This window comes from Myodes glareolus, chromosome 14 (assembly GCF_982192425.1).
Source record: "Myodes glareolus chromosome 14, mMyoGla1.1, whole genome shotgun sequence".
In the NCBI taxonomy this organism is placed as follows: Eukaryota; Metazoa; Chordata; class Mammalia; order Rodentia; family Cricetidae; genus Myodes; species Myodes glareolus.
The window spans coordinates 73,103,263-73,126,169 of record NC_142039.1 but is presented as its reverse complement, the minus strand read 5'-3'; the positions used below and the strand labels follow the sequence as shown (position 1 = coordinate 73,126,169).

Genomic DNA, 22,907 nt, shown 5'->3' with positions numbered 1-22,907 from the left:
GCCTCCATTTTCCTTAGATTTGGTCATTTGTAGTCTTTTTCTAACAAATGTTTTGGGCTGAAAAGACTGTTGAAGCTGTCTGGGTACAAGTACAGCTAGTTCTTTATCACTTAGAACCCACGAGTAGATGTCCCCTCTTTCAGCCATCATTGATGGAACACTTGTTATGCGCTGGATCCTGACCCTTCACACTGACAGTTCACTGTTTTACATGGGGGCTTCTAGATGGAACTTCCCCTCAGCAAATGTTGGCTGATAGGTCCAGATTCAGGCCCAGTGCCAGTCTGTGTCAAGATAAATAAGATCTACTGTGTTCCCTTGAGTAGCTCTCAACTAGGGAGGAAGTTAAGCTAAAATGGAAAAGCTAATCCCACATGGCTTACCCTTCCATGGGATGATTATGGATCCTAAGTTACATCCAGACCTAAGACTTAGCTTACAAGTGGGTGTGTCTGCACTAGGCCGCAGCCAGGTCATAGCCACACTGAGCTGTGTAGTAGTTGCTTGTGACCTACTGTCTACAAAAGTCTCCTGAATTGAGTTTCGTTGAAGCTTCACAGGACCTGCCCCTAGAATACATGCGTTTACATCCTGGCTGTAGTGATAGTCTATGTCTCAAGGATGTGGTGAACATGGGTTAAATAAGGGCTTGGTAGTCACTCGTGTGAGGCTCTGGGTCCGTTTGTGACTGTGCACTTAAGTGACAGAGACTTTTAGTGGCTCTGAACTTTACTTTTCCTTTTTCTTAGAGTAAATGTTTTTCTTACAGACTGAGGTACATTAACAACATGTAATCCTCTAGATGGCTTAACAACAGGAGCATGGGTAATCACAATGAGGGATGCCCCCGGCTTGCAGATGACTGCCTTCTTCATGACCTTTCTTCTGCAAAGGGAGGAAGGAGGGACATGTGGGAACAGAAGGGACTGTAAGTGCACACGCTCTCTGGCCTCTTTATGAGGACAGTCTGGCCATGAGGGTCGGCTCTCTTTCTTTCATCTAACCGAGTGGTTCTCAAAGGCACAGTCTTCAGACACCATCATGTTCAATCTGGGACTCAACATACAAACTCTGGCCAGGTCTGATTCTGTCCATAGCAGCACCTGTGCCGTCTGGTTCTCTCAGGCATCTTGCCCGTTGCCTGGTACATAGTAGCATTCTGTGAATGCCCACTCCTGTGCTGCCTGGTTCCTCTCTCTCCTCTAGACAGCTGTGTGCTCCTCCAGGCCAGGGCCCCTCTCTGCAGCTATTGGTGCAACAGGAGAGCTAGCTAAAACAGATACAGACCAGAGAATGTGGACTTAGAATGCGAGGCTTGACTCTTGGCTTGGCTGGCTGTCCCAGGATGATGACCAAGCCTCTCTGAGCCCTACTTTCTCCTCACTGGAGGGATGGGAACCGTCACTCTTCCTTCTCAGGTTGTCTGAGATGAGCGAAGATACCATGTGCTCAGGGCAAGCAACCATCCCACGAGCATTAACCTGGTGAGACCTTTCCGCTCTGATCTGTGGAGGATGGCTAATACCTGTCCTAGCTTCCAGGCTGCCCCATCCATGTCCACCTTCATGTGGACTCCCAGGCCCGCAGTGAGCGAGGGCCAGGACAAGTCACTGTCACTATATGACACTCGTGACGAGAACTGAAAAATAATAAAGAGAAACTCCATTTGGTAGAGGAGTAATGACTTAGAGCAAATGTTCACATAGAAAAAAATGGCTTATTTTTGAATTTTGTTGGTCCCATTAACAGAATTTAATCTAGTGGTGAGGATTTATGGGGCTGCAACAATCTGTCTCGCCTGGTGTTCGGAGGCGTACACGAGAACTTCGTAGAACTTCCCAGCTTTTCAGCCTTCGACAGCATACGGTCATTTCCATTTCAAACAGTGTGGCCCTTGCGTTGTCTGTCTTTTTGTGCTCAGTGTGAGATGTGTGTGTTTTTAAATACGTCACCTGAGAGCCACCTGAATTTTCTTAGCAGTCACTTAGAAGTGCAACATATCATTTGGCGTGAGAAAGGCCCTGCATTAGCACAGCAAGAAAACAACTCTGTTCAGCCGTGCCTGGCATGCAGACGGGGCTATGGCAGAAGAGCAGCCACCATGCTGATAGACTGAGCACCGAGAGACACAACGCCATCCTGCCTACTGGCTAAAATACAGCCCATGGAACAGCAGGCCCGAGGGTGTGTCCCTCCAGTTAGGTGATGTTGGATTGGTTATTTTATGTAATGGAACCCAAGTCTGTGTACCTAACAGTCAGTGCAATGCTGTCAGCAGCACAGGGTTGCTGCAGAGCTTTAGTGAGCTGGTGTATGTTGGGTGTGAGGCATAGGACCCATGTGTGCCTTTCCGTGCCTGGGGATGCTGGGCATCCCTGCTGCAAGTGCTGCTGTTTCTTACACAGTGATACAGTAGTCAGAGATTTATAGAATTAGAACCTGGATCATCCTAATACGCTTTGTAAAGGATACCCTTGAATGCTTTTATAGACAGGGGCTTCTTGTAGTGCTGGGAGATAATTCAGGTTAGCAGTCTTACCTCTGACTGCCGTTTCCATGGTGGCTTTTGGCATTCAGTCACCCTTGCATGTGTCACTAGACTAGACAGCAAGTCCCAGGACAGCAGAGCATTTTCCTTCCCATCCGCAGCTACATTTATAGCTGATAAATCTGCTCTTGGTGTAGAGTAGGTGCTAAAACTGTATCTGTATCTCCGTTGGCTATGTGTGGGTATGGGTTCTCTTCCAGCCAGAACTGTCTCCTGTGGTCTCCCATCCCAAGAGGCCAATGATCACTTCAGAGGTGTTTGCCGGAATCGGTGTGGTGGAGTAGGCAGGGGAAGTACTAGGCCGAACAGGGTCAGACATCTCAGCTCCTCAATGGTATGTGCACAGGAGAAAGCAGGGAAGCCCCTTCCCAAGCTGAATGGATCATGGATGGTCTCTAGGTGTTCCTAAGGGACTTTCTGGTCTAGGCCCTCCTTCCTATGTCATTAGCTCCATTTAGGACCATGTGTCACCGTGTGTCATTACCTACCTTCCCACTGAGGTATCTGACCCCACAAAGTTTTCTTAGGATCCCTAAACTCGACACTGTTGATGCTTGCCTGGGGAGTTCTTTGCTACAGAGTGCCTCATGCTGTTGGGGTTTTTACCTTCCCTTGCTCATTCCTATTAAATGCCCATGGTCTCACCCTCACCCAAGTCATGGCGATTAGAGAGCTCTCCAGATGTTGCCAAACATCCTCTGGGGCCACAGCATCACTGATGGACGTAGAGCTCCCTACATAGTCTTCTTGCGGCTAACATCACAGGAGGTGTGCTTAGGTGCCTGGAGCAGATGGGAACAGTACATTGATCAGAGGCTTCTTTTCCCCTAGGGAAAGTGAGATTAAAAAAAAAGAAAAAGAAAAAAGAAAACAACTTCTTACCAGCTTGACAGTGAAAATATGAAACTATCCCCATGAATTTTACTGGGGACCTGAATTCACGCTGAGATAATCCCACCTCCAGTACATCACCAAAGATGAGAAGGAAGGTGACAGCTCTCAGATCTTACCCAGACCATGACAGCTATTTGGGTTTTATCCTTATATTGTGGAAATTGGGGAGTGTGGTTCTGAATAATTGATAAAAAAGAGAGAGGTTTAAGAAAGCCTCCTTCACACTGCATCTTAGACGTGGGCAAATCTTGCAGACGCATTTTCGTTGGTGTCAGGATATCACAAACAAGGCATTCATTACAAACTTGCTGATCATATTTTGTCAACAAAAGTACATAGCAGGCTGGCTTCTTTGAGAGAAGTAAGAAGACACAAGACAAGAGCTCACAATTTGGCGGGTGACAGACAAAAGCTAGCAAAATCGTGAATCAAATATGAATCGTGACTAACACTGCAAACTAGAACAAGGCTGGCTTGGTGACACACACACAGAGGTTGCCTTTGGAGCCCCAAAGAAACAGAAACCCAGCTCAGGTGGAGAGGAAGGACTTACATGGAGAGAGGCAGGGGGGACAGCACAGGACTAAGGCATCAGTAGTTCTGATGCATTCTAAGTACTTTAATTTACTAACTCTGGGGTGTTCAATCCTTTGACTTAAATTAGTACAATTAGATGTGATTCTAAGCCAAGAGGTCTTGAGTTTTGTGTCTGCAACTCTTCTGGGGGTTGACCGTGTTTGAAGTATTTTCTCACCCCAAGCTGCCTGCTCCCTAGGGTATTTCCTGCCCATCAAATAAAAGAAGAGGAAGATTGGATGACAATGTGGTCCAGATAGGACTGATCCCCTAAGTGTGGGTTCATGTGTTACAAGGTTGGTTGGTGCTCAGGCTGGCAGTGTAGAGTTGGTGTGGAACCTGTAGGAGGTGGAGCATAGCAGGAGGTCTGTAGGTAAGTGGAGGCAGGGACTCAGAATGTGGGACCTTAGCATCCCTGCTTCCTGTTTAATGATGTGATCTCATCTCCCTCATGTGTTCCCGTTATCTGTGGAGCCCTCACCTGATTTCATCCAACTGAGTCTCCAACCTTTGAAACTCTGAGCTAACATTTCCTTGATTAAATTAGCCTGCTTCAGACACTTAGTTATAGAATGAAAACCAGGCTCACACAGGTGGGATTCTGCTAGCCATGTTTGCTCTCTTGACTCTAACCAGCTCTTGGTTCCAGGCTATTACAGATTGGTCAAAGCGAACTCCTGATTTCAACCTGACTAATCAGGTGTATACTGGATAATTTGATTTAGGACTGAGAACTTGTTGGTCCCCTCATGTGACCAGGGCTGTCTCTAAGAGCCAGAGCAACCCCATCCCCACCCTCCATGAAGCCTGGAAAAACTGCATGTACTATGAGTTGGTAGCCATCTCTGAGGAGATTTGGTGTCCCATCAAGTATCAGGATCACCACAGGGTCACCCTATGATGTTAGTGTGGCATGCCTGGGTACTTCTTATACCCTTCTCTGTGTCCTCAGTCTCCCCACCCCATCATAGTGGCTCTTGGACTCCTTCCCATCTGTGGTACAGCCACCACCTGCCCCTGGCTGACACGTGTGGGAGTATTCTACCCAAAGCTCACTCACTCGCCTTGATGATTGGGATAGCTTTTTCCAGGCAGCCTCCTGTACACTGTGGTACTAGGAAGATCTATTGAACCCCCACCCTAAACCTTCCTACCAAGTAAGAGCTATCACACTGACAAGCTCAGGTCTGACTCTGCTTCATGGAAGGTTTCACGTCCTAGAACTGTGATTTCTCATTACAGATGCATTAGAAATTCCCTGAGTAAAACAACCGCACTTCACCAAAGAAGCCTCTGAATGTTAGCAACAGACCACAACACAGGCATCATAGCTTGCAGAGACAGAAGAGGCTGGAAAACTTTGCCTTGGTGCAGGGTAAGGAATGAAGGGAGGCCAAAAGGCCACACAGGCGGAATCACCTTCTCAGTATGCCCTCTACTCCAGGGCTCCTTCTTCAGGAAGCAGAGTTGTAGGGTGGCTACTTGATTCAATGAACCAGGAAGACGAGAGGAGTCAAGTGCACTCCTGTCTCCTTGGTGGAATGTCGGCATTTGAAACCAGTGTCTGTGGTGGTCTAGATGAGAATGTCTCACATAGGCTCAAATATTTGAATAGCTGGTTCCCAGGTGCTAGAACTGTTTGGGAAGGGTTAGGCGGGATGGCATTGTTGGAGGAGGCGTGTCGCTGGGTCTGGGTTTTGAGGTTTCAGAAACCTGTCATTCCCAGTTAGCTCTCTCCCCCGAGTCCTTGTGAAACAATAGGTGAACTCTCAGTTACTTCTGCAGTGCTGCCGTGTCCCCTGCCATGGTGACTATGGACTCATCCATTTAAACTGTAAGCCCCAGATAGACTCTTTATTCTACAAGTTGCCCTGGTCATCATGTCTTAAGACAGCAACAGAAAAGTAACTAAGACAACTAAGACAGCACCTCACTACCTCTGTAAGGGGAAGTGGATTGAAACATGGTGTCATCATATACGAAGTTCATGTATGAGAACAGTGTGATTGAGTTAGAAAAAGGAAACTATAAGAAATTCTTATGTTTTAAGGAAGGTTGCAGTCTTACATTGGCCATAATTTGTAGGGATCCTGGGGCCACAACTGCCCAGTGGGCTGTGGGTGGGACAATCAACAATCTTAAGCCTGTGAATTTTTATGCATAGATTTTAGGTCTGCAAAAATTGATCCTTGACTAAAACTGTCTCTTATGTGATAGGATTTCCATGCATTCATGTTTTAGGGGTTAGAGCCCAGGAAATGTGTAGAGATCAAGAAATTAGCAGAAAAATCCATAGGGGAGACTCCCAGAGATAATGCCCTTGTTTCTGCTTGGGGCTCCCTGGTGAAAAGAGCTCAACTCAGGGCCAGAATCAGAAACTAGAGGTCCTTGGGCTCCCTGCTATGGAGCCACCTCTGGGACCCAGCAGTTAGGGCTGCACAAAAGAGGAATGGACAGGAACGCAGTGTGAAGCGTTAGGTGTGAAGCGTTAGGAAAAAGGACTCTTGGGGAGAGGACCCACTAAAGCGATTCCTTGAAACTAGGTGGATAAATAAGTAAAGCTAAGAAAGAAGTTACTATGTTGCTGAACAGCGAAGCACAGAGGCTAGGGAACAGCCTCTTAAACTCCCAGGACCAATCCTTCCAGAATAGGCTAGCCCAGCCATCCTGGGAGCTCCATGGGGAAAAGCAGTGGCTTGTTTATCTCGTGAAGAGAAGATGTGTTTTTATGGAGTCTCGGTGTACACACTCTGGTGCCTTTGGGACCAGACAGGCAATTAATGAACCGATGAAGGAAGGAGGCTGGCAGCATGAGCCGCAGCAACAGCAACAGAAGCAGCAACAGGGGGAAGGAGGGAGAAGAGGAAGGGGAAAGGAGGCCACCTTGTGGGGCCCACCACAGCCTGTAGACACCCCACGTTTCACTGTTGGTGGCTTGAAATGCACCATGTAAGTTGGCCAGAGCATTCCTGCGGGGTCTGCTCCCTGTGGCCTCTAGCGTAGGTGTCTCTGTGCCCACTTGTGGTTGGATTCTTCCTTGGACCCTTCAAGTTCAGCACACACTCGAATAAATTCTGTATCTCTGTTAGCTTATCTGTGACATGGGGATGGGGGTGAGCCCTGTTCCAGAGGGTTCTTGGCAGGATTCTGTAAAATCAAATATGCTGGGTGCCCTTGACTTTCTTGGGCTGGTGTCTGCCACAAGCACAGAGATCAGCCTCCCTCAGCACCAGGAGAAGAAGCTGCATGAAGTAGGTGTTCAGTAAACATCTGTGCTTAGGTGATAATGGCTACTGGGTATCACACTACTTCAGAGTGAACCCAATTCCCTTGTTGATGCCCCTATTGAAGTCAGAGGGATGGGTTGCCATGGGAACTACGCTGCAGGCTGAATCTGCAATCCTTGCAAGCTAAGCTACATAGGGCTAGCTCTGTGGAGAGGATAGTCACACATAAGGCTGAAAGCAGAGTTTTAGGGCAAAAGCCCAGTCTACAGTGGTCCTCTCAGGCAAGGCTGTATTCACCCTACTGTTCCACTTAAAGAGATGAACAGTGGTCAAAAGCTGAGAGAAGAGGTTTATTCCATTTACACTGGAACAGATAAAGGGGTCCTAACCAAGATGTGAACTTCAGGTTTAAACAGAGAAGGAGCTCAGGCCGGGAAGAGATATTATATAAATTGGGCAGTCCTGGTTACTGTGTGCACGGATCCATCTTTTATCACAGTACCCGGTGAAGAAGTCTCTGTTGCCTGAGAAGACAAGGCCTCCCGGGAGATCATTACTCCTGCTCCAGGGTGTAGCTAACCAGGGAGAGAGAACTGTTTTGTTCCTCCAGGCTCCGCTGTTCTTGGAACCCGAAGTGGGTGCAGGTTTAGGAGAACCGGAAACCATTAGGCACCAGGTCTGGAAGAGGATTGTGTATGGAGTTACCAGTGAGATGCCTCAGTTACTCTGAGCTTTGTGCCGGTTTCTAGGTGTACCGCTCGAGTGATTGACATGCCCCTGGGCAGAAGTAAGCTAAAGGGGACAAAGCGCAGACAGAGACACCTGGCTTTCATGTTGCTTTTGGTTATCGTTGGACTGAGGAGTCAGTGGTGTTCACCAGAGGAATTTTAAGCGGCTCCAGAAAGCACACCCGCGGGGTCCCTTCAGCGTTGCCTACCACAACCAGGTGAGGGTCTGCCACAGGCCTGCCTCGCAGCACAAAAAGGCGCCTCTGCTCTGCCAGTGTCCAAGGACCCAGGAATAGATTCCAGAGGCCGCTTACTTTGTGGTGTCTGGAGTTTCTACCCTATTTAATACCTGGTGAGGCTTTGTTGTACTGTGTCCGTGAATGAGACTCCCTGAGATGGTGAAGTTCATTTGAGAAGTTGTTAACATGTTCTTAAGGAATTAGTTAAAAAAAAAAACAACAACAAAAAAAAAACAAACAGCAATGTACATCATCGGTCCATTTTCACCATTCTAGCCTTGGATGTGGCTTCTTACATGGGAATCTTGTTAGGTTGGAGCCCCGAGGGTTCAGAGGCTCTGCCATTGTGATGAGGACTTTGAATTAACATCCTTGGGGCCTCTTGCTCTTGTTGATTGGACAGAGCCCACAAAGAGCCCAGACAGAGCTTTTGTTTGTCGGAGAAAAGAACACACCAGGGAGATTTGTTGCCCATTTAAAAAACGATTGGGCATGAAACTGATACTGTTTGGATTACACAGAATCACATACCCTCATTAGCGTGTTCAGGATCACAAAAGGCCTGATGGCTGGGTTAGTCCCAGCCAGTGAGATCTGGTGCCAGGAATGTCTGTTATACATTAGCAAGGGGAAGGAGTGTTTGGGGAAAAAGTGTCTCCATTATTCCATTATTTCTTCCCCTTTAATTCTTTCCTTGTGTTCTTTGAGTGCCAGGTATCGGTTTAGGGCTTAGCAGCCAGACACCACTGAATAGAAGCACAAACCCACCAGGTCACCTTTCTCCCACTGGACACCCGAACAATAGTACCACTGGTTGATCAGGCTTCCAATGCAGGGACAGGTGGAGCCAGGCCCCTTCAAGGGGACTCATGGGATAGCCAGGTTCTCACTGATGTGGAGGCCATTCATGGGTCTCCTGGGACACAGACCTGAGAGGGAGGGAAGGTGATTCTGGGGTGGTGCTTTGGCCTGAAGCTAACCTAGAGAAGAAAGACCCCCCCTTGGGCTGCTGCAGGCAGAAGGGATGGATGATTCAGCGGCATCGTGTGGGGAAGAGGTGAAGTGACCCCTCATTGAGAGCTCGCTAAGGCCAGAACTGGGCTTCATCACAGGGCTCTTGACTGCCGACTCTCTGCCAGACAACTCAAATCCTACACTTCCTTTACCATGCATGACTTTGCCTACATGGGTCGTGAAGATGAGCCCAGATCTAGAGCAGGGCCTGCATGCTTTTACCTGTGCCCCTCCCCCCCCCCCCCCCGCCACCCCGCTCCGCCTTTAGACATCAACCTGCTAATCAGCTGTGTGAAGCCTCCCTGCTCCAAGGATACACATTTGAGAACAGATTGTCCTGAGATAAGTCTTTACTGTCCGCGGTGGGGGAGGGGCAGAGACACAGCTCCATCCCTTTACCTCCAGCATCCCAGGGTAAAACAGAGCCCCTAATCTTTTAGGGATCTTGGCTCAGGCCCAAGCAAGATATGCAACTTCAATGCAGAAAAGGATTGCGGACTAAGCAGTGAGACACAGTGGTGGGGATTGTGTTAAAGATACTTTAAGGTAAAGAAAGGCACTAGAGAAAATAATAAAAGCACAGCCAAGGGCAGGGATGCGGGCTTCTCTGAAAGAGACTCGGAGAAGATAACATATGCCGGCATGTGTGAGCCCAGGGGGAGAGCCCCAGGGTCCTAGCATCAGCTGTATATATCATTTGGACCCTCAAATTGTAGCTCAAAAGTTTGCGAGGAAACCGTCCCCCTTTTTGTCTCTTTTGAAAAGTTAGAGTCTAAGGTGTCTCCGGAGGGTGCCTTTGATGGGATTACAAACTGATAAAGTAAACCGAGGACTTTCACACCTGCCCTTTCAATGAAAATGGAGTCTGTTGAACAGAGTCCAAGAGGACTGTAGTTTTCAGCAGAGGAAGAAGGAACGTGCCAGAATCCTTGCTTTTCTGGTGTCAAGAGTGTCTTCACCTGGATCCCTGGGCAAGATGCTCCTGTCTTCCTCACCCGCCACATTTATGGAGGCCTAATGTCTCTTCCTCACCTCTTTGAAGGCTTCCTTTTCCCTGCTCTCTCCTTCCTCCCCACTTCTTCTCCCCCACTTCATCTCTGCTAGTCTACAAGCTCCTGGAGAGCAGGGCCTTTGTCTTAGCCACCTCTCAAGGCCTAGTCCCGTAGTAGTACGTGGCACACAAAATGGGTTTCATAAACTGCATGGTGATTTGAGGGTCGAAACCTTCCCTGTGATGTCAAAGTAGACATTGGTCTGGGGATGCCCGAGAGACTCTCACAGCCCTGGGGCCTTGTGACCGCAATAGGTTCTTCAATGCCAGATGCCACTTGCACAGCGGCTTTAACTTGCTTTAACTGAGAGCATCCTTTGAGACAGACATATCAGATCACCTGGAGTTCAAAAATAGTACATGAGCCTGACCCCTGACCTCTCAAAGCAGACTAGAGCACAGAAAAGTCCTGGTTCTATCTGGGTACCACCACCTCCTTGAACCTCTTTGATATTGTGGACACCGGGGACAGGAACAGGCACTAGTTAAAAGGCAAAGCGCTGTCCCTGGTCTCGGAAGGCTCCTACCACAGACTTCGACAGACTTCCATGCAGATTTGAAGCTGTGCAAATGGAGTGATGACTTAGTTGGGCGATTTGGGGACAAACTGAAGTTTTATTTCTTTGGTGACCAAGTGGAAATGCTAGTTATTTATTTTTGTGTGTCTTCCATGCACAGTAAGACCTGACCTATGCTTTTTGTCACGTTGATCCCTCATAGAGTCCTCTGAGGGAAGCAGCAGGGAGTGCATGGGTAGAGCGGCAGGCAGGGCAGAGGGCTGGCTGCAGGCAGCTCTGGAGCACGCGAACTGATGGGTTTACCAGATGCGCAGGCACACACGTTAGCGGCGATTGAATGGTGCGGGGCACCAGGAACAATGGAAGGAGAAACAAGAACACACAAGACTGAAATGGTTCAGCGCTTGTCAAAGCCTGCAGTGGGAGAGGCAGCCGCTCTCTCAGCTTGAGATGGTTTCTAAGCACTTCGAAGCTGCCCCCAGAAACCCTAGCTCCACTCAGCACTAACTTTGTGATGATTACTTCAACATTCTCAGTTCAGGAGTGAAATTCAATGACCTTGGGAAGCTTCCCAAAGAATGAGAAATGAATCTACCCTAATTGGGGGAAGAAAGAGCTAGGCAATGAATAGTCTCTGATTGCCCATTTATAAAACCACGGCCGAGCGTATCTGGAAGATTAACATTGGGAGGGGACAAAAGCAATAACAACTCTAATTAGGATATTAAGTTTGGTACCGAGGGAGCCACAAATGCTTATGTTCCTCACCCAGTGTTTGGCACGTGGAGACCGTTACCCTCCGAATGCTTTAAGCTATTCAGTCTCTCTCTGAAAAGTCCTGGGTTCTTTCACTAATGGAACTGAGGTCTCTAGAAGGAGGTGGCCTGGAAGTTTGCTAGAGGGATGTTATTGATTAATCTCCTTTAATGGGAGTTGCTTTCTGATCAGACAGAACGAGCAGTTTGCTACTGAGGGTTCTCTGTGTGCTCTTTTCCCACTATCGATTTTCCATCTTACACACCAGACCCTGGAGAGCTCTCGGCCTCTTTCCAGAACCCTCTAAACTCAGTAAACACTTTCAGCACTTTCCAAACTTTCCTCCCAAAGAGTCTCTCAGAGCCAACAAGTGCAAACACCTACTCCGAGGCTCAGTGCAGAGAACATGCTGTCCGCGCATTCCTGGAGTTTCTTCTCTGCCAGTTTGCATGAATCCTGGTTGGTTTACACGCTAGACCAGTGGTTTCTGTAAAGGAAGTTTGGGGCTACCCACCTCAGGAAGATTTGCCAGAAGTCTGCATTCTCCGCGGCCTGCCATGCAGGCTGAGAGGCAGGCTTAGACTGCATTGTGGGAAACAAGACATGGAGGCGTAAGGCCAGAGGCACTAGCAGCATACAGAATGGGACTCCTTCTTCAGCTGCTTTTGAGATTTTGTCAGGAAGGTGACCAGAGAATGGGTGACTTGTGCCCTAGCAGAGCTCTGCACTGATTTTCTGCTCCAGAAGATGTCACATGTCATCAGAGGAGCTCTGGGTTGGCATTTGGAGCACCCTTACCTCCATTCGGAGGCAGGCTCACCTCAGTTTCCTGGTGCCATCTAATCCCTGTCCCTGACGAGTTCAGCAGAGCAGGGCAGTTGTATCGGGAAGGCAGGTGGGTGGTTCTGACTGAAGACCCAAGAGCAGTGACATCCCTACCCGGCTTGCCTTGCTGTTTTCTGTCAATCCCAGTGTCCCCAACCTGCCCCATTTACAATCACCTTAGATCAAGCCTTTGTCTGCCTGTATTAATGGTGTTTACCTGATTCTGCTTTCCTTAACCGGGCTCTTTTTCTTCTCCGCCATTTTCCAGTAGTGCCTGGATGTGAACCTTGAGGCTGTCTCAGCTCTCCAGCTCCCCTTCTTTCCAGTGCAAATGTTTCAAAGCTCGCAACAATCTCTAAACACAAATACAGCATGCACACCACTATGGGCTGTGGCAGTACAATTTCTTGTGTGTGGCTCTGGCGTCTGATCCTACTGCACAGAACTCAGAGAAATGATTTTTTTCCCTTAATTCTCAGCCTCTTTGATGAGGAGGCCCTGCCGATTCCTGAGATGTGGGAACCGTGTGCTTCACAGGCTGGCACCAACCATCTGTGGTTCTGATTACTTATGTAAGGTTTCTGGACAAGGTCTTTGAACACTTGAACTTGGTGCTCAAAAAAGAGTTTTAATGTTTCTTTATGTAGAAACGAGTGGAGAGTGGAGAGTAGGAAGGTCAAACAGAATCGCCCCAGGGCTCTGGGCCTCTGAAGTGTCCAGGCTCCCTGCCCTCTGCTGCTCTCTGTGCCTTGGGAGGAGGTGGAAAGGAAGTTGTGAGAATAGACTGACTGGGATGGGCAGCTGAGTCTGCATCAGCTTGTGCCAGGTTTCTTCCCTGTATCCTCTCAACTCCCCCTCCCTCAACCTCAGAGAAGGGGTCCTGCTTCTCTGCACCTACTCTTAAAAGCCAAGGAACCACCAAGACCCCAGATCCCACGCAGGCAGTCGGCACGGCACACGCCCATCTCAAACCTCTCTGCTCCAAAATCTACAGCCCATACCTTCTCGATTCACAAAACAATGGTGGGGGTGGGTCTTAGTGTGGTCCATGGCTAAGGATGTTGGTGATAGCGGGGTGAACGGCATGAGAATCACTAGCTCTGTGCACGTCTTTGCGCCTAGGAAGGCTCCATGTTTTGCAGGGTTTCCGACTGCATTCGAATGATGCACAGATACAAAAGGCAGACTCTCGGAGCAACAGTGATCTTTTAAGCATACCCTTTTTTTATTCCTGCAAATATTTGATTTCTTGTCTTGTGTTTATCATCTCCCCTGATCCTCTAGGTTATGAACTGGTTCTTTTGTATTTTAAGTAATTCTTTCTCCTTTTTCCATTCATGTCTTATGAATAATTTATATATATATATATAGTCAACTATAGTGGAAAGGGCCCCAAGTATTTTTACTAGCAAAACATTTTAATTAAATGCCGGCTGTCTTGAGGGATGAGAGGCGGTGCCTTCTCTGTGGATGGAGTCCTATCCCTCCCCTCAGAGGTCTAGCCTTTCTCGGGTCCCCTTGTTCACGCTGCCCTGTCTCTGTGGCTGCCAGGCTTGGTGTCTTTTCCATCTGTGCCGTGGGTTGGAGGCTGCTCAGCAGCAGCAGCAGCAGCGTGAATGAGGCTCCCCCAGCTCATTCACTGGGCAGCATGACTACACTGGGAAGAACCCACGATTTAAAAAAGAAAAGACTGTAACAACAACACAAGATTATTCAAACACCGTAAAACTTGATTTAGCCATTTTTGTTTGTTGTCACTCAGCATCAGGCTTGGCCCATGGCTGCTTGGTGTTGTGTTTACCATGTGTCCCCATCATGGGACATTTTGCTGGTGTTCTAGTGGCTCTGAGGATCACCTCTGCTGTGACGCTCACCAGGCCTGAAGCCCAGTCTTGCTGACCGAGTGACCATAGGCTACTCAACGTCTCTGTCCGTCACCAGTGGATCAGTTAAGAATAAACTGGTTTCTGCATGGGTTTCCTCCTTGCTGGGTTAGAGTGTGTGATAGCATGTTATCCTATAGGTTTATCCATGTCACCAGCCCCCTGTCTAGCTGAGATCTTATAAGGATCCTCCTCCCCTTTCTCCCCACTTAGACCCAACTGTGCTGCTGCCTCATTCTGTTCTGACCCCCTTTGCCCTTCCGTGACCCCACTTAAAGGGCAATCAGTTTCTTGTTAGACTCATTGAGGGATGCCTCTCCATTCCCATTACTGGAGCATGTAGGAAGAATGGGGAGGTTGATGTGAGAGCCTTGGAAAGGAAACTAGCTGCTCTGACTGAAACAATTCTGTGCCCGCTGACACACAGTCATGCAGCCTCTCAAGCATGTCTCTCAATGCTTTGTCTTCTAATGACCATGCTGGCCTCAGCAGTGGTCTTGTTCTCTGTGTGAGCTGAGGGCCCATTCTCTTGCTGGGTCTCTCATTAGTTCTAGACCCTCATGGACTGTTCTTAACTCCTTCATCTCAGAGACAAACTGCAAACTCTCTCAGGAATGGGCCAGAACCTGTTCCGGCCCTTGCTTGTGATCATAACGTCTATTGTCTCTCTGCTACAAGGAAGAGTTTCCAGGAAGCCGAAGGGACTAGATGCTGACAGTGACCCTGGAGCAGGTGATTACGGGCACCAGCCATGGTAGCCTTCAGTCTGTGGGCATTTGTTCCTGAGTGTCCCCGAAGTACCACAGGATCTAAAACAACTACCCAGGAGAAGCTGAATGAGAAGGAGTCTGGGCCTGGTGTGGGAAGGAGAGAGGCTTCCAGAGAAGCTAGGTATGGAAGAAGAGTTCGTCCTCAGAAACGGCAAATCTGGGGCTTAGTCTTGGCTGGGAGGGCTTTCTGGTGCCAAGGAGCTACTTTCCTCCTGACCATCTTTTAAATTTCAAATTGATTTTACCTAATTCAGCACTGACATCCACCTATGTGAGTAACCACAGGCCTGTACTTTAACATAGCCGCACACTGGTTTATACAGATGCTGTGTAATTAGTTAGACCATTTACCTGTAGATGACATTAAGGGGCCGAATGTTGTGTCATCTCTTCCAAATTAGCATGCTAGAGTCTCAATATGCAGGTTTGGCCATGTTTGGAGAAGAGGCTTCTAGGAAGTGATTAAGGTTAAATTAGGTGTATATATAAGCTCTATAGGGTGGGGCACTAATCCAAAAGAATTGGTGTCCTTCCTTATCAGAACACATTAGGGAACTTGCTGTGTATCTCTCCAAGTTCAGCAGCCGAAGGAAGGCCACATGAGGACAGATTAAAGCTGGCTGTCTGCACACTGGGAGAAACTCTCACAGACCCTGCCTTGCTGAAAATCATCAAGGCTCCATCCTGCAGAACCGGAGAAAATAAACAGATTGCTTTAGCTCACAGTCTGGGGGCTTTTGCCAAAACAGCCTGTTCTAGTCTGGCTTCTATTGCTGTGATAAACACCATGACCAAACCCAGCTGGGGGAGCAAAAGGGCGAATTTCACCTTCCAGGCTCATGGTTCATCAGGGAGAGAAGACACAGCAGCAGTCTGGGGAGGCGGGCACCGAAACAGCAGCCATGGAGGAACACTGCTTTCTACTCTGGTCCCAGGCCTATGTACAGCTGCCTCTCTTCTACAATCCAGGCCCACCCGCCTAGGGATGGTACCACACACAGAGGCCTGGATCCTCCTACATCAATTAGCAATCAAGAAAATGCCCTCACAGATGTGCCAACAGTTCAATCTGATGGAGGCAAATCTTTAATTGAGGTTTCCTCTTCTCAGGTGCCTCAAGTTGACAACCGAGATTAGTCGTCACGCAACCCAGAGAGACCAGTGCATGTGAACATTGAAATTGTTTATAATTTCCCCTTGTTATAAACCATTGGCATGATAATTTTTTCTTGTTGTGTAATTTTGACTTGCTGGATCATAAGCTATTTCTTTTTCCACCCTTTAAATTAAAATGTCTTCTATTGTTAAATTTATGTGTATCATAAAGTCAAGAGTAATAAATGCCCTACATCTTTCAGCAATTGTCTCTAGTCCTGTGCCCACACCCTCAGTAACTAGGAAGGTGCTTGTCGCTTTGGAGCAGAGAATTGGGGATCTTCAGACCCTGGACTTGGAAAAGGAAGGAGCATGATTCTCTTTGATTAGTTTCATCTATTGTCCTCTGCCTCTGTGTCATTATCCGTCCTGTGCCCTCCTCTGTGCCCATTTCCTAGTCGTTGGGCAACCTGTCTCTCTAAAATTAACTGTGTGTGCTACCTAACCACATGGCCAATAAATCCCTTTGTTCGGCCTCAAAGAACTTGGGAAGCCCTTGAATGTGAAAGCTGAGAGTAATGAAGGAGGCTTCCAGCCTGCCCTCCTTCCCAGCTCCCAGCTTCCAGAGAGACCCAATGAGCACAATTTGTATTCAAGGAGGCTCTGTCATCAGCTAGTAAGCAAGTGCCTCCGGAGAGGGGGAGGCGCGGTGCACTCACCAGTTACCATGGGGACAGACAAGCTATAATAAATGTCCAGGATCCTAGCTTGAGGAGGTTTTCACAGTTTGGAGTAATTTCTTTGTCAATCATCTGTGAAGTCCCTCCCAATGAATCACTGGGTCTGGCTGCTCTTCAGTCGACTATTGGTCATGGGCATCCTGGGCAGAGGCCAATCTTAAAAGCAAAGGCAAGAGCATGGGCCATCACTAATTTGTACATATTTTGTAAATCGAGTGACCTCTGCATGAGTGAGAGTCTGTGAGTCAGCAGAGTGGGTCACAGTTCACACAGCTTTTCAAGAACGCATTGGCTTCCTGGTCTCAGGGGGTCCCTGTTGCTTCCCAGAATCCTGTGCACCAGGGCAAGGAAGTAAGGAAGTTCAGTGAAGGAAGAAAGGGTGTTCCGAGAGCCACGAGCACTCCTCTGTCTTAATGGAGAAGAACTTTCGCTTCTGTGAAGCCTGTCTGTGCTTGCTTAGGGCCACTCCACACACAGAGTGTGCACCAGGCTCCCTCTTCTTGCTCCTGTACCCACTTAAGCATAGAAGGGCATTTTAGGGGTCACCAGGACTTACCATGTTTACAGTTGTTCTGGGACTTGGAGCTGTGGCTCCCCGTGGCTTCCAAGGCCATCTCTGGGGGATGAGGGCGCACTTGTCGCCCCTACCCAACCTGCTGCAATCCTGATGCAGCACTGGGTCCCAAAGGGACCAGGCTCCTCCTGTCCCTGGGAAAGAGTCTCCGCTCCTGCAACATTCTCCCTGTCCTAGTGTCTCACTCAAACCCACTTTTTCTTGTGTGCCAGTCAGTCCAAGGGAGTTCACCAGCTCTCTGCAAGGTGACCCATTTGACTTCTACTGACATGAGCTCCTAGCAGGAAGATGCTGATCTGTGGCCTGTCAAAAGATGCTTCGTGTGGAATAAAAGGCTGCTGATTTTGGCTGAGTAGACACAAACAGGCATGTGTGCTTGCCCAGGTGACCAGGGGATCTTCTATGTCAAATTTCAAAATAACCCCCTCTCTTCTCACCCTTTAGGAAGTAGCTATAGAATTTCTGTAACAGGTGTTTTGACCCTGACCCTTTGTCAGTTAAGCCGGTAGGCTATGCCCAAGGACAGTGATAAGGCTTGATCCTGATTTTTAAAATCAATGTGGCTAATTAAAAAATAAACTCACTGAACTCAAAAACAAGTTCAGGAACAATTACGATAATTAAAATATCACCACCTTAATTGAGACCAAGCAATGAGCTTAAAAAATAACATTAATTAAAAAAAAACCCTACATGAAGCTTGTAATTAACTGGCTTTTGAATTCAATGTGCTTCAGCTCAACAAATCTCTCTATAAATTAATTCATTCTTATTTTTTTCCTTGAAGAAAGATTTGTAAAAGTTATTTTGAAAAATTAATTAGATATGTGTTCTATACCAATTGACTCTGGGCTAGTTGCTGCTGGAAGGTGGGTGGGAGAGATAGCATTACCTTCACAGTCCCTGCTGTGCCCTTGCTGTGCCCTGCTGTGCCCTCGCTGTGCCCTCGCTGTGCCCTCGCTGGCCACATTTTCTGGTTAGCTCCTGGTGAGTCCTGCAGGTGTTGTGACACTGTAGCAGGGACACTGGGTTTTGTTGTCTCTGGAGGATGGCTGCTTTCTGTCACCAAGCATGTACACAGAATGTGTCTTGGAGAGAGCCACCAAGAAATCCTCAGTGCCTTGACAGCAAGGCGCCACACCTGCACAGGCTGTCTCTGACATCTGTCCTTCCTCCTTCCCTCCCAGCACGGACAGTTCCCCCACCTAGTGGAAGGGATTCTCAAATACTGATTCTTTTTTTAAAAGATACCTATACTAGTTATTGATTTTAAACATTACTATTTTCTAAAAGGTTTATTTGTTTTATCTAATGTGTATGGATGTTTTTGCCTGCTTGTCTGTCTATGCACCATGTGTATAGAGTGCTCATAGAGACCAGAGCACAGTAGACCTGGACTCCGTGCCCTTTCATCTCCCTTCAAACCAAGCATGGCTATATTTCAAAGCAAAGTACGTGCTGGTGATGAAGCAGAGGCTGAACCCTTGATTTGTGAATGTTCTGCTGTGTTGTGATGTTCATCTACTCCAAACAATTCACAGACATGTTTGAAGTGCTCAGACCCTCGTAATTACCATTGAGCCAATCGGACGTCTCTGTGCAGATCGTTAATATGTGCACGGAGTTAAGTAGTGGATGGCGGATGGCTGGCTGGCTCTCATTTGCTCGTGTGATACTGAGGATTCAGCGTGGGACCTCACGACTGCTAGGCAAGGCAGTTACCCAGGAAGTTACCCAGGAAGGCCTTGAACTACTTAACAATTCTTTCAAGTAGCTGGGGTTTCAGGTAGCAACAGGTGGACTGTTGGTTAAAATATTCACATTCGGGGTAGATGTTTTGCTTATTAAGGATGTCTGGCTTTTCAGATGGTAAGGATTATCTACCATAGTTATCCTAATAGTAGGGTGGTAGATTATGAGAATACAGGGAATTGAATGGACATGGGTCAAGTGCCTCTGCTAGGGGGTGGGGGATGGGTGTCGCCATGTCTAGAGCTAGTAGGCGGAGCATGCAGCTCAGTGTCACCTTCTGGTTGAGTTTCGGGCTGGTGACTGTGTGACTCGGTCCTGAGGGACACACTGGCAGGGTGTGTTGAGCCTCACAGCACCAGGCCCATGGACTCACCTTTTACTCCTTACCGCCCAGAAGGAGTCTAGAAAATGGTGTGGTGGGCTGCCCGCTTCGAGTCTGGGCCTGTCAATCAGCTTTCCAGATGATCGGGTCTACCAGAACAAGTAATAGGACAGAGTCTGGGTTGGTAGAGCAGTATGTAAATTTCCACCGCGCCTCTCACCTGCCACTCTCTTCAAGACCCATTTAAATGCGATGTGCATTTGTCCAGGCCCCGTCTCTGGGTGCCGTGAGGGCTAAATGAGAGAGGTAACCAGCTAGAGCAGACTGACCAGAGACACCTGGGAAAAGAGACACTCGATGGAGACGCCATCAGACTGACTTGTGCGTCTGTCTGTGCGGCTCTGGATCTTGAATCCGTGAGAGAGAGACTACCCCACGGTGGGCGGTGCCACCCCACACAGGTGGTCCCACGTTGTTTAAGAACGGTGGTTGAACACGCAGCTGTTGGAAGCCAGCCAGTGAATGGCTCTCTTCTTTGCTTCCTGTCTCTGCTCCTGCTTGAGTTCCTGCCCCAACTTCCCGCAGCGGTGGGCTGCAGTTGGGGAGATTTAAGCCGAACAAGCCCTTTCCTCCTCCCTAAGCTGTTTCTGGTCTTATTTATTACAGCACCAGAAAGCAAACTAGGGTAATGAGCTAATCCAATTTGAGGGCTTAGTGCACCGCCTGCATGTCAGACATACTCGATCGAGTGCCAGCGATTGTTCCTGTAATTATGAAGCCTTGTTACCCACTCTGAGAACAAAACACAAACCTTCAAACCCAACACATGTATGGCACGTGCTTACCATCCTAGATGTAAAGACACCTGCAATGTATTAACCAATGGCAGCTAACAAGCCCTAACCATCCATAAAGGAGCTGTTAGGGTCCCAATTTTGCAGAAGAAGAAATGGAGGCATAGACTGGTTGGAAAGCAGCCAAACCAGAACGTAGTCCCAGAAGCCCTGGAGCTGAAGTCTGTGCCCTTTCCTGCCTTGCACAGTTGCATTGTTCTGTCCACCTGGGTGGCAGTGTGGACATAAAACGTTCGCGGGAAGTCAGCTGCAGAAGCAAAAGAGTCCAAATTCTACTCCAACGTCTGTCACACACATCAGATAGCGTTGCAAAGTCTGGCACCCATCGAGGAGGACAGCCTGAGATTTGCCATCACTGAAGGCCACTGGGGCAGAAGTTCAAGGCTCGGCAGCATTGACACCTACTAGGGAAATGCCCTAACTGCCGCCGTGGTGAGGTTGCCGGTGGTCTAGTCTCCAGGTTCCCTGAGATCCTAAGTGGTGAATGGAGGTGAGAGAAGAGACGAGGAAGGACTGACAAAATCCTCATGGGTGGTCACATGCTAATCTTTACTAGATGCCTGAGTTCTGAAGGCATCTTAGTAGTTGAAGTTGGCTGCACTACATCCCAAGGTATGACGCACAGAGATCACGCCAACCTTCTAACTTCATCTTCAGAAAACCAGCAGTTTCTACACATGACCAGGAAGCTCTGTCTACAAATTTCTAGAAGTCTCAGCTGTAGAGGACTCCGGGGGCAAGCCTAGCCTTCTCTGCTACCTGCTCTCAGCTTAAAGCTCCAAAGCAAGCCCTGTCTCTGGGGCTCAAACCAACTGCTCGCCTATTGGAGCCTGTTTCTCTGTTAAGCTCCAAGCCTCAGAGCACAACCCCTGGGAAGCAGACTCTACCAGGTGACCCCACTGGCCTTGCTGCTTCTATGACTGATAAAAGAACACTCCCTGCTTGTTCACAGCCACTACTCCTGCCACGGGGAGGAGCCACCCTGAGATACACAGCAGTTGCACCTCTCAATGTTGTGGGTTCAGAACCCTTGAGAAATTCCCAGCAGCGACCTAAAGAAAGTGATGTGCAATTTTCAGGCCTGGGTGGCAGGAAGAGTTGTGATTTTCTGTATGGTAGCCCGAGCCTCATTGGTGGGGTAGACAGTTTTGTAGTTCCTGCTTGGAATGTCAATCTGTTTAGACAAATGTTTGTGTGAGGGTGGTGTGGGGAGCATCCCTCCCCTGGCTCGGAGGAGAGCAGTTATGAAAGATTTACTGCCTAATAGGTTTTCAGCCTGGAAGCTGGGAGATGGTACAATCGCTTTTGTTTTGCAGAGAATCCCCTGGGGCCTCCTCTGTACCCATGATGAGCACATGTACCTCAGCAAGCAGAGTGCTGATTAGCCAGGGGCCTGCTGCTCAGCCTCATCTAGAAAATGCTGCTGTATATGACCTTGTGCCTTTGGGAATTCTTTCTGGAGTTATGTGTTTGGAACAACTTCTCCCCTCTCTCATTATTCAGACCCACAGCTCCAGCGAAGAGATTGACTGCCTCGTGATTGCCCAGACACGCCGCCCCACGTTTGCTCACGCCGCTCTTCCTGCCCGGCTTGTCTTTTCCATCTTCGTTTTGCAAAAATCCTGCCCATCCTTCAAGATTCAATTCAAATATTAATGCTCCACTAATCCTTGCCCTAGAAATTGATCTCTATTTTCCTCCCCAGCTCCGTTATCATTCTCTATGCCCATCACGGCCCTTATCTAATTCTGCCTCGCACAATCAATATTTATGTTTAGGCTTCTCCCCACTCCCACTTACATCCAAGCCTGGTGTTGTACAAATGTCTTGCCCGTTCTGAAGTTTTCAAAAAAAAATTAAAATAAACTATTCATGTATGAAGTTCATATTTATTGGACAGAAACAAACAATGCTAGCAAGAATTTTGGGTGTGTATAATAGGAAATAATTAAAACTAAGCATGGAAGAAGTCACACAAGCCAACAATAACCAAAGAGGGACAGTTTTGGTATCTCTTGGTCCTTGGATTATGTACAGTTGTGAGGGATATTTTTAAAGAGTAATTCCTACTTAAAATCACGGCACTGGAAAAGGCCCAGTACACGAATGGGCTGCTCTCTGGGTGCTTGAGAGCCCTGGGTGACAGATGCAGAGCTCCGCCTGGCTTGGGTTTCCTTGCAGTCCCCACCGGCCTTGGAAAAGACACGCAGCGCAGATCAGCACAACTGGGCTATTTCCCACTTGTCTATGTGAGTGGTGACGGAAATTAAATGTCCCTGGAGGTGCTAACCCTGCTCTCCTTGTTTTTATCTCAGCCCTGGACCCATCCAAGGACCCTTGCCTGAAAGTGAAGTGCAGCCCCCACAAAGTGTGTGTGACCCAGGACTACCAGACAGCCCTGTGTGTCAGCCGCAAACACCTGCTGCCCAGGTAAGGGGTGGGGAAGAGGGTGTCTAGAAGTTCGGGGTGCTCTGTGACTGGGGGATCTGAAGCATCCAGGCTGTGCCTGGGAGCAGGGTGGACAGAGGAGAGCGGTGTGTT

At 48.3% G+C, this 22,907-nt stretch overlaps 1 protein-coding gene across 2 annotated transcripts in view; it reads left to right on the top strand.

Moving 5' to 3' along the window:
* Nucleotides 1-22,907, top strand: part of Spock1 (SPARC (osteonectin), cwcv and kazal like domains proteoglycan 1) — a 481,800-nt gene that overhangs the window by 303,398 nt on the left and 155,495 nt on the right. For both annotated transcript variants that reach the window (XM_048447703.3, XM_048447704.3), the window contains one exon: nucleotides 22,682-22,796. In XM_048447703.3, the coding sequence (XP_048303660.2) occupies nucleotides 22,682-22,796 (115 nt within the window). The remainder of the gene's footprint in view (nucleotides 1-22,681; nucleotides 22,797-22,907) is intronic.